The 11,622-nt window shown below is 39.8% G+C and overlaps 1 protein-coding gene across 1 annotated transcript; it reads right to left on the minus strand.

Annotated features, from left to right (window-relative positions):
* Window positions 1–33: 33 nt before the first annotated feature.
* Window positions 34–10,921, minus strand: LOC139953780 (uncharacterized). The gene is made up of 5 exons (XM_071953348.1): window positions 10,814–10,921; window positions 9,732–10,115; window positions 8,501–9,054; window positions 7,622–8,188; window positions 34–7,308 (listed from the first exon to the last, which is right to left on the minus strand). Exons 1-5 carry the CDS (start codon window positions 10,888–10,890, stop codon window positions 6,254–6,256), a joined length of 2,637 nt encoding a protein of 878 aa, XP_071809449.1. The 5' UTR covers window positions 10,891–10,921; the 3' UTR covers window positions 34–6,253.
* Window positions 10,922–11,622: the final 701 nt, after the last annotated feature.

The raw sequence follows: 11,622 nt of genomic DNA on the forward strand, positions 1-11,622 counted from the left end.
GAACAAAGAATTGACTAGAGTGGGATATCCCACTCTAGTCAATTCTTTGTTCAACCCAAAAAATAAAAAATTAGCTGAGTTACATTAAAGGAATGTTACAGAATTGGTAAGAAACAAAAATCGTGAAGATCGCAGATGTACATAAAACTTACACGGTCTAATGATGATGATAGTAGAAAACATCCCTTGAAATATTTCTGTCTGAAGTTTCATATTAATTTGATGAGAAAAAAATAATCTAATTACGTGTTTGGAGTTTATCGCTCAGTGAGCGTTTTATTCATAATATTGTTTTGGCATCGATGCAATGCAAAACTTGTAATCGGTTTTTCACTATTCTCTCGTGACCCAGATGGCTGATCGATCTCGAACTTCTACAGTTTTGTCAGTTTATGTATATGGTGGATTACATAAAGTGCTTACACTGCCAGCAACTGTTTTTTCTAGCAAAACCAATTCTGTAATGTTCCTTTAACCATGTCATAATAATATAAGTTATCACACAAGCGCGAGTGGAATACGGAAATATATAGCGCTTCTGCGTCCCATATCCAACGAGGCCGAAGGCCGAGTTGGATATGGGACGCAGACGCGCTATATTTTCCGTATTTCCACGAGCGCGCGTGTGATAACGTATTTATCTTCAAGCAAACTTGGCGCGTGACATAGAACACACAAGACGCATGGTAGTGATATTAGCCGTGCAATATAGGTTTTTATCACCACTCCATTCTGCGAATCTGATTGGAGGATTAGCGCGTACTTGAAGATAATACAAAAAATAACTCTTATTGTGAAGAGGAGGTTTTTTTAGAAGTACTAGCGAGTAAACATTTCACCTGATTTCTGACTGAAATTTGAATAGCATGACATTAAAAAGAGGAGTTTAAAAAGGAAGACAGTGGGCAAGGACTTAAAAAGTATTATTACTAAATTATTTTGTACTGAAGTAAAACTCTTAGACCAAAACAAAGACTTAGACTGACAGTAGGCCTTTTTTGTTCTTTTCTCATGAATAGACCATTTTACTTTTTTGTAGAAGTGAAAGGGGTAGGTTACTGGGATGGGCTGAAGTCTGTCTGAGGCAACTCTTTAATTATTATCCAATCCACCTGTAGACTTGTAGGTTTTTTTTTTAAAGGCAGGGTATACTTCTGGTAATCGTCAAAGACTAGTATCCTCACTTGGTGTATCCCAACATATGAAGTAACAAATATGTGAGACTTGGGCTCTATGAGAAACTATAGACCGTATAGACGATGTGACCTATGTTTACATTCAAACCGCCCTCTGTTGAAAAAACACTGTATACGTCATGTTTTGCCGTGCAAAAAGACACGTAGTCATGGTAAGATTACATACACTTTCTAGCTGGCTGCCAAAACACAAAGGTTTTGCCCGGCGGTACGCGCGTGAATCATGTTATGGTTTTCGTATGACGTCAGAGGTCACATCGTCTATATGATGTCATCGTTCAAATTTCTGCCTACAACATGGCGTCTGTGCGCATGTGTGTGGTTTGTGCGTGCAGGTGCCTATGAAATCAAACTGGGAGTGCTGGGTGCATACGCGTTTGGACGCGCATACGGTTTGCCCTTCAAGATGGCGACTTTCATAGCAAAAAATGGGGTTAGTCAATTTGGTCTATTGGGACACTAGTTGGCAGCAGACTTATCAGGTAAATCCACTGGTTTTTTTTTTTTATGTACGCACGCTCAGAACTACTTAAAGAATGGAAGTTAACCTGGTTAGTCTGCTGCCACGTAGTGTTCAGTCTTATGTTGGTCATCGAGGTTGCAAGAAAATTACCAAAAGTACACCCTGTGAACCCTATGACTGTATGAAATATTTACACCAAACGAGTCGGACCTGATGTGTGCTTTTACTAAACATGTACATTATGTTATTGTATAGATTGATATATATAAAAAGGTTTATATTATTTAAGTACATGTAGTATTGGATTTTCCTTCAAGCGGTGTGTTAACCTGCGAACTGTTTGAAGTACTTTAGAGTTCTGCTGGGCCCAATTTCATGGCTCTGCTTACCGTAAGCACAGAATCAGCGCTTACGGAAGCAGGGAATTCTGTGCTTACGGCAAGTGTATTTCACGGGTTAGCGGCAAATTTTGGCTCCTGCGCGTGCAGACTCGATGTTAATAGGCATCCTGCGCTTACAAGGCTAGCGCAGAAATTCCGCGCTCACACGTCAGCGGTTAGCAGAGCCATGAAATTGGGCCCTGTTGAGTTGAAATCTTTGTCTAAGCCTAGACTTGTTTCAAGGCTTGATGGTGTTATAAATATACACAGCATTCTCTGCTGGTGGTAATTTTCAATGTAGAAAGCGCATGATGAGTGCAAGCGCCTAGAAGCCAAGACTAGTTCAACTCAGTTTGCAGTTTGGACAGTTCACAGGTTAACAACACTTCATGTGCAATGGGTGTGCATAATCTAAACACACAAACCCCCTCCACATAGATTTATGAATTCAAATTTTATTGAAATATTAATTTATTTTATTTGTATTAATTACTTTAAGAAATACCAGGTATTTGTGTAAATGTTTAAACAGTGCAATAGTCATAACAGTAAAATGTAATTCTTCAAAAAGGGTATTATTTGTTTTTCTTTTTGACAGAAGGGTTTCTCCTCATGATTAAAGGAACATGTTGCCTCGTATCGGACGAGTTGGTCTATAAAAAGCGTTTGTAACCGTTTGTTTTCAAACGCATATGGTTACAAAGGTGTTAAAAGTAGAATACAATGATCCACACAAATTTGCCTAAAAATTGCGTGGTTTTCATTTTAATTTGTGTGAACTAACACAGTCGGCCATTTATGGGAGTCAAAAATTTGACTCCCATAAGTGGTCGACCATGTTAGTGGATGAGGTAAAAGGAAAACCGTGCAATTTTGAGGCATATTGTGTGGATCATTGTATTCTACTTTTACAACATCTTTCAACCCATATGCATTTTATAACAAACGGTTACAAACGCGTTTCAAAGACCAACTCGTCCGATACAAGGCAACGTGTTCCAAGGCAACGTGTTCCTTTAAACCGACCAAGAATAAAGAAAAATGACATTTGTAAATACACGAAACTTGTGACAAAACTTAACTCATGTTCATGTGAAGCTTAAAGTGTTTGATCCACATTGTCTCTGATTGGACAGAGTTGGCTTTGGCTGATGTATATTCATGAGTATGTTGTCCATCTTATTATTGATTGGTCAATTTTCGCTGCAGCTAATGCATATTCATGAGCTTGTTTGTGGTTACCTAAGCTCTGATTGGACAGGGTTGGCTTTGGCTGATGTTTATTCATGAGTTTGTTATCAACCTTGTTTCAAATTTTGGCTGCAGCTATTGCATATGCATGAGCTCGTTTGTGGTCACCTGGTCATCTGATTGGACACATCTTTGGCTACAACATGTTTATTCATGAGTGATGTCATTATCCTTTTCTGTGATAGGCAGCATTAAGCTAAAGCTCATGCATTAATGAGTATGAAGAAATCCACCAATCAAAAAGCTGTGATTTGACCTGCATACTACAAGGACAGATTCTTTACTTTTTTTCTGAAATCTGTAGAACATGTCACATCTTTGCCAAGTTATTAAAAAACCACCAAGATGCCAATTGAAAAAAAAATATCGGCTCAATGTTCTTTTATTACACAGGAGATTTACAACAAGATAAATTCTTGTTTTTTTTTTTTCCCCCACCAGGCATGAGGAATTATTTGTAGGGAATTTTTACAAAGACGTGTACCGCAACTTTATACATGTATAGCTGACGTAATTTCTGTGATTTGTAATTTTTGAATATTTATAATCAGTCAGTGGGCATTCATGAATATTCAATAAAACATGAAATATGACTTCCAAATCAAATATGAAACAAAAGTCACATCCGTTTAAGGATTGTTAAGACTCATAGTAAAAGGAGACACTTTTTTGTCTCTCCAACCAAAACAAAAATGTTATTTACCCTAATTTTAGGTAAGTACAGAAAGTAGTTTACAAACTCGAATTTGTTTTTGCCAAAATCGACTTTTACTTAAAAATAGACCTCTCATTTTGGTTATTCATTCTGCAATTTTATGGGTTTATTGACCCCAGTGTGCAACATTAAATTAAAAAATTTTAGACAAAATTGATGTTTAGAGCCTACACTGTTTTACAAGGCTAATGAATTCTTAAACAAAACAAAAAATTAATTCTTCAAAAGGTTTTTCTTCACACTAGATACATATTTGTCATAAGATAAATCATAATAAAAATAGATCCATAAAGTCCTAAAGTTGTTTTCTTCACATGAAATTGTTTATTTCTTAAATTGAAGTGAAACATTTGTATCTTGAAGACACTGGACACTATTGGTAATTGTCAAAGACAATTGTCTTCTCTCTACTTATTATGCATAAAATAACAAACCTGTGAAAATTTGAGCCAAATTGGTTGTCGAAGTTGCGAGATAATAATGAAAGAAAAAAACACCCTTGTCACACAAATTTGAGACCTCAAAAACTAATTCTGAGGTATCGAAATCAAATTCGTGGAAAATTACTTCTTTCTTGAAAACTACGTTACTTCAGAGGGAGCCAGTTCTCTTTTTGTTATACTACATGTATCAACAGCTCTCCATTACTCCTTACCAAGTAAGGTTTTATGCTAATAATTATTTTGAGTAATTACCAATAGTGTCCAGTGCCTTTAAGACTCGGGCAAACAGTGGCTTATAGGGAAAGTATACCAGTAATTTATGTTGAGATAACAGCGACTTTGTTAGCAAAACTAACGTCACCAATCAAATACTCCAATCGAGGTAGATTGGATGCTACAATACCTACATGTTTCCTGATTGGATATTACATGTATATCATCATTTGGACCAAAAAGTTTCAATTGGGGTTGGAATTTTTTCTAATCAGGGTAGATTGGACGCTACATAATTCCTGATTAGAGATTATGTATCCTCATTGGTACTAGTGAGTGTCCATTTGGGCAGTATAAATTGAGACCTCATTAAAGAGATTATGTATCCCCATTGGGACTAGTGAGTTTCATTTGGGGCAGTATACTCCAATTGGGACCTGATTAGAGATTATGTATCCTCATTGGGACTAGTGAGTTTCAATTGGGGCAGTATACTCCAATTGGGACCTGATAAGAGATTATGTATCCTCATTGGGACTAGTGAGTTTCATTTGGGGCAGTATACTCCAATTTGGACCTGATTAGAGATTATGTATCCTCATTGGGACTAGTGAGTTTCAATTGGGGCAGTATACTCCAATTGGGACCTGATTAGAGATTATGTATCCTCATTGGGACTAGCGAGTTTCAATTGGGGCAGTATACTCCAAGTGGGACCTCACTGGGAAAAGGATACTCTACTTAATTAAGCATTTCACACTCACTGTCAACTAAACTATCCCAATGAGGGTACACGACTATCCTGATTAGGATTCTTTACTAGCCCGATCAGGGTAATAATTCATCAAACTTGGATGAGACTGACCCCTAAATAGTTCCGCACAAAAAAGCAAGCATGAAGTCCATCAAAAATCATGGACCAAATAAATAACTTGTCTCGCTACGCGTCCATATTTTGAATTGTTCCGCACTCAATGAACCAATCGTAAACCTTCATTGTAGTGCGTCGTCATAAATATTTGTCAGAAACATATGCTCAGGGCGCAAAATTTGTTCTTATCTTAATTTTTTGAGACAAGCCAATTGTGTGTGTGTTTTTTAGGCCAATGCATGCCGTATGACATATCATGTGAAATAGTACGACTATTTGTTGTGTTTACCATCTTTAAGACAGTAATTAAAAAAGATATTAATTATACTAATTATTCGTTTAATGTTACTTTTGATGCAAGTGTAACGGAATAAATTTTTGACAATTATTCCTATGGTAACAAGAGTGTTTGGTGTATCATTGACTTCTTTTCGATAGGTGGCCAAAAAAGGAAATCTGTGGAAAATCACAAATATTTTAAAAATGCCTTCTCTTTAAAACTGAATTGACCACATTCAACCACATGAGGGCGCTTTTATCATAGAATGTCTTGCATCACAACTATAGTTGTATCTTATTTGAATTGCCTTGACAGAGCTTTTACTTGAATTGCACCAATGATGAAATCCAAAAATAACAGCAAACGTTTTGCACCACTTCAATTTAGTTCACGAACTCGGGTAATCTGTTCGTCACTTTCAGATCTCGCATGGTACAAGCTTCATTTTTTGTTCTTCCTATCCGGTCGCCTTGGCAACTTCATCCCCTTCACCTCTCCGTTAAATCTCTTGATAAGAAGAAGCTCATTTGGGTTTCCAGAAATCGGAGGAAGGATTAAAGGAACTTTGTGGAACCTGTGGGAGGGGCTGCTGGTCTTCTTGCAAAGATTTCCGTACTCTTCTTTGGTGAGGATGGGGATGAACCCAACTGCCTTTGTGACTTGCTCCGTCAGTCTGGAGTTGTTGACATCGGCTGTGATTGGTCTTACAGCGGCGAGATTCTGCACTCTCATGCTGATGTTCTGCCCAGAAGACTGACCATGAGGGCGGTGTTGCTTCTTAGCGTTGTCGTGGCGAAGAGAATGGAGATACCTCTTCATTTCTTGTCTCAGGAGGGCCTCGTCCGACTCTTCACGTACACCAAAACCTGCGTCATCATTTGTTGAGATTATTTCTCTTTCGACTGTTTTGGTTTGACTTTCTGTGTGACCTCTTCCAACAGCTACTAGACTGCTGTTCACAAGCTTCTGTTGACCTCTAGAGGTCATTATGACAGCTGCCTTTGGGGTCAAGGTCAGATTTGACCCCTGTCTTTGTACCTGCATTAAGTGTGTCGGCTTACTAACTTTTTCAGGACTTGCACCATCTCGGAGAAGCCGGTTGCAAAAGTTCAGTAGCACCTTACAATCGTCTGAGTTTCTTCCCCCTTTTGAATTTGTTAACTCGGAGCATTCATCATCTTTTTCGTCAGTATGACCTTTGACCTCTGAAGACTCGAGGTCACCAGACTCGGACAGTCTGCCATAGTTCAAAGTATGGTTACGCAGCAGAACTGCTCTAAGCAGAGTACTGTCGTCCTCAAAGTCGCATTCGGGTTTGTTCTCGCATTCGAAATCCATCGCATGAAGCGTGTCTTCTGTCGCCTGGGGGTTTTGCCTCCCTGTTTGTAGTTTTGGTTCCTGAGAATTGTTCTCGCCATCGTTTGATGAAGTCTCATCAAGCCACGGACAGTGAGCAGTCCAGACAGCCTCGCACCCTTTGCTCAACTGAGGTTGTGCTGTAACAAAAGGGTTTGATCAGTTAACAGATTTGAATCAGTGTAGAATTTACACAAATTTTTATATGCTAATTTGGAGCAATCTGTGGAAATTCAACACGATTCAGAAACAAAAAGTATACCATCTTCAAAACAATGGAGGACAAGCAAGTAGATTCAAAATAACAGTAACGGTCTTATTTGAATGTTTAAGAATCTTGGCAGAGGGAAAGCAGGATGAAAGTATTGAGATTCCAAAGTGACAACAGGGAGTTTGATGAAGAAGAAGATCGACATCAGCCTCTAAAGTACCAACTTAGTGACTGGAACATACCTTTTTCTGTTTTACTTGCCTCCGTCAGAGGTAGGTTGTTAAACACTTCAACAGCAATGCTGTTCTCTGGATACCAAGAATCAGATTCACCCTCGTTGCTTCTTGTTTCATTGCCAGTATCCTCTGCATCCATCTCTTCCTCATCTCTCTTTCCTCCAAGATCTTCTTTGCTCTCTTCAGAAAGTTCTTCCATATTAGAGACCTGCTTCTCAAGCACCTGCTTCTCAGACACCTGAGCTTCCTCAACTCGATAGGTCTTACTCCCGTTATCCCGACTTCTGTTCTCCTGATTCCCGTTCTCCTGACTCCCTTTCTCCTGATCGCAAGAGCACTGTCCGCCCGGCTGATTCAGGTACCACCTGGAGTTCCTGGCGAAACCTTTCCAGTCTTGGACTTCCGGGCAAACAGTGCAGATGTCCGAGTGGTGTCGTCTCCGTATTGGTGGGAGGGGCTTTCGTGGCAATGGCATCGGGGAGGAGGTTCTTGTAGAAATGTTGCATCCACGCTGCTGGATGATGGTCAAGTTGCTTGGGCAGGGGTTAGAAATGGCGACACCAGTCTCAGCATCTAGGGAATGAGGTAAATATAAAACGTTTTGTTTTACTGCAGACTGAAAAAGTTATCATCTTGTAGAAAAATGCAAAATACCATATGTGTAGACTTTGATTTACAATTTGTTTTGTGTGTGAAATGCAATTCTTGCCAATCACTGGTGAGATCTATTGTAATTGGTCCGGGTTGTGGAATGCTGTTCAAAAATTGCAAACTATTAAAATCATGTTCTAGTTCACTAACTAATTTCATTTGGTTCTTCATACAGGTATCCTTTTACTTTGGCCACGAAATTTCAGACAGAAATTGAAAAACATTGTCCTGTACCTCCTGTCGATCCAGATGATTTAGATACAGCCCTTGATCTTGATCTAGTTAGGTTCGTCGTACCACAACAGATTATTTCCGAAGAAAGTCGGCCTTCTCTTCTATCTGCCTCAACTTTTCCCGCTTCCCCTGACAACCTGGCACTTGGTAGAGATGATATTTTCGGCAGCCTCATCAGCGTACCAACTGGTTTTTGGTGTCTAATAGATTTCCTCTCAGCTCTTGCCGCATTCTTGCGGGGCTCCTCTCTCCTCTCGACTTTCGCCAGCCGCAGGAACGCTCCGTGTTTCCCAGTAAAACGAAGTGGAGTGTAAGGCATTTTTTGATGATTAGTGTTGAGCGGTGTGGGGTCCGACTGTGCAGAGCAAACCGATCCGGTCTTGCTTTGACCGGTCGGAACCGGTTCTGTGTTGGATGTAGGTTGGTTTGGGATTGGGGGGCACATGGCTTCTTCTGCCGCTACTTTAGGCTTTTCGTTGGCATTGGAGATCGTCTGAATGATAGCCATGTCGTCTTCAAGTTGTTCACTCTTCGTTATGAATCCTGTGAAATTTCTGAAGAAAAGTTTGTAGAAATTAATGACATGTCTTGGTACACTTCCGATTTTATTAGTTCACGTTGCAAAGGAGTGACAGTCTCAGAAATAATCCACCCAAATGTATACGAAAAATGCATGGAGTAGCTCTGGTGTATTAAGATTGACATCCATTATAGTCACCATCTACTGATTTTATTCATTCTCACTACTCGATCATCTCCTTCAAGGAACTGACTGTCTTTAAAGACAGTGGACACTATTGGTATTTGTCAAAGACCAGTCTTCTCACTTGGTGTATCTCAACATATGAATGAATTAACAAACCTGTGCAAATTTGAGCTCATTTGGTCGTCGAAGTTGCGAGATAATAATGAAAGAAAAAACACCCTTGTCACACGAAGTTGTGTGCGTTTAGATGGTTGATTTCGAGACCTAAAGTTCTAAACTTGAGGTCTCGAAATCAAATTCGTGGAAAATTACTTCTTTCTCGAAAACTACGTCACTTCAGAGGAAGCCGTTTCTCACAATGTGTTATACCATCAACCTCTCCCCATTACTCATTACCAGGAGAGGTTTTATGCTGATAATCATTTTGAGTAATTACCAATAGTGTTCACTGCCTCAACTTAAATATAGATGAAAAGGGCCCAAAAGGAAGATCATCTTAACAAGCACATAAACAAACCGACTTACTCTTCAAATAAAAGCTTGCTTAAATTCTTAACATCGTAACCGACTCCGTCCGGACATCTAGAGGCCTCACACGCTGCTTCTACACGGGTCTCAACAAGTCGTTCTTCTCCTCCTTTCGTAGCTGCGTCAACAGGGACAACTTCCGAGATTGTGTCGGGGGAATTCTTGCCTCCGGTCCGTGGAACTTCCCCGGTGGGGACAGCGTCTCCTTTTGGGATCACGGGGTGACTTTTTGGTAGTCGGCGTTTTCTTTGCTGGAGTGTGGCAAGGGATCTGGTGGTCATCTTCCTGTGTTGCTTTTTGGGTTCCGGGGCGGCGGCGATGATCGCCTTGAAATATTTCCCCTTGGGATTCGTCGCCTGCGATTCGGTCATCACTTTTGATCTTTCAATCAAAAAAGTTAGAAATTGAAAGCTTATCGGGAAACGAGACCGTTCGTATGGTATATCTTAATGGAACACGTTGCCTTGGATCGGTCGAGTTGGTATTTAAAAAGCGTTTGTAACCGTTTGTTATGAAATGCATATGGTTAGAAAGATATTTTAAAGGTAGAATACAATGATCCACACAAATTTGGTTCAAAAATGCACGGTTTTCGTTTTACTTTACGAACTAACACGGTCGGCCATTTATGGGAGTTATGGGACGAGGTAAAATGAAAACCGTGCAATTTCGAGGCATGTTTGTGTGGATCATTGTATTCTACTTTTACAACATCTCTCTACCCATATGTATTTTATAACAAACGGTTACAAACGCTTTTCAAAGGCCAACTCGACCGACCCAAGGCAACGTGTTCCTTTAACCACTATCATTCATAGTAAAGGGTAACACAAATATCTTTATTACTTTTAGAATATTTAACGTTGACAAATTTGAAACAAAATTGAGGAGCCCGTTTTTTTCTTCCCTTGCCTTGCTTCTCTCTAGGAAAGATGGATTCCATGCTCACCCAAAGCAAGCACAACATGGACCACAAACGTTCTCATAAAAAACAAAAATTACGAACGACGCAAGGACAACATAGAACGTAAAAACGAGAAGTTAGACCGTGTTATTGGTTGAAGTTTTTAAATTCTCACCTTATATCCGGCATTTCCGTAAAATTTAAACGGCAGCGATACAAAGGAGACGAAAAGCAGCTGTGTTTATCGCACATTATTTTTTTTATGTAGGCCCTACGTCGTTCACACGCGCATCACAGAGCGCGCGCAGACACAGTACACAGCGGCATGCCGCGGCGTTATATTAACGCGCGCTTCTTCTTTTTTTTTGGTGCGCTTTTTGTTTAATTTCTTTTACGCGGGCGTAGACAAATGTTTTCCGCGCAGTTTTTGAAAAAAATCCGGCCCGAACCAATCTCTGTAGTATATTATGTAGCCTAGCCGCGGCAAATAAATAAAACCACCACGATTTGTTTCTGTAGGCCTATACGCAGTTCACAGCTTCGTTGTTTTTAAAGTTGGGGGTGCGATTGGGGAGGGGGCCAGATGTAGAATCACAAGAGGTAAAACCTTGTAGTTTGGTAACAAAAACTGCTGAATATTATAGAAATCTTGCCAAACTTTGTACTTGCCAAATTTTGCAAAAAAAAACGTGTCAGGCTCAGAGCCTTGTGAACTGGTCAAATTTTGCACAAACATGTGTATTTGTCATTTATGCACAAACATTGTGTACAAGGCAGCCTTGTGAACTTGTGAACTCTAAGCGGGGTCAGTGTGAACGTTTGCGCCTGAGATAACGGTGGGGTTAAACAAAACTCATTATGGGTTTGTGTCCTCCCCGGGCTGTAATCCACGGGGATAGAATAGTCTGGAAAAGGCTTTAAGGGTTTTAAACCTAGCTATTATTATACTCGTGCCTGCAACATGTTCATTGTCATTCGATTGAT

The sequence above is a fragment of the Asterias amurensis genome, chromosome 22, assembly GCF_032118995.1.
Source record: "Asterias amurensis chromosome 22, ASM3211899v1".
In the NCBI taxonomy this organism is placed as follows: domain Eukaryota; kingdom Metazoa; phylum Echinodermata; class Asteroidea; order Forcipulatida; family Asteriidae; genus Asterias; species Asterias amurensis.

What these genes read in the sequence shown, in the direction of transcription:
- LOC139953780 (XM_071953348.1), bottom strand. Translation starts at nt 10,890, where the DNA reads ATGTGCGATAAACACAGCTGCTTTTCGTCTCCTTTGTATCGCTGCCGT. An exon ending in AGCAAGCTTTTATTTGAAGA is followed by an intron (nt 9,055 to 9,731) that starts GTAAGTCGGTTT and finishes ACTTTTCTTCAG; the next exon opens with AAATTTCACAGGATTCATAA. An exon ending in GGCAAGTAAAACAGAAAAAG is followed by an intron (nt 7,309 to 7,621) that starts GTATGTTCCAGT and finishes CTTTTGTTACAG; the next exon opens with CACAACCTCAGTTGAGCAAA.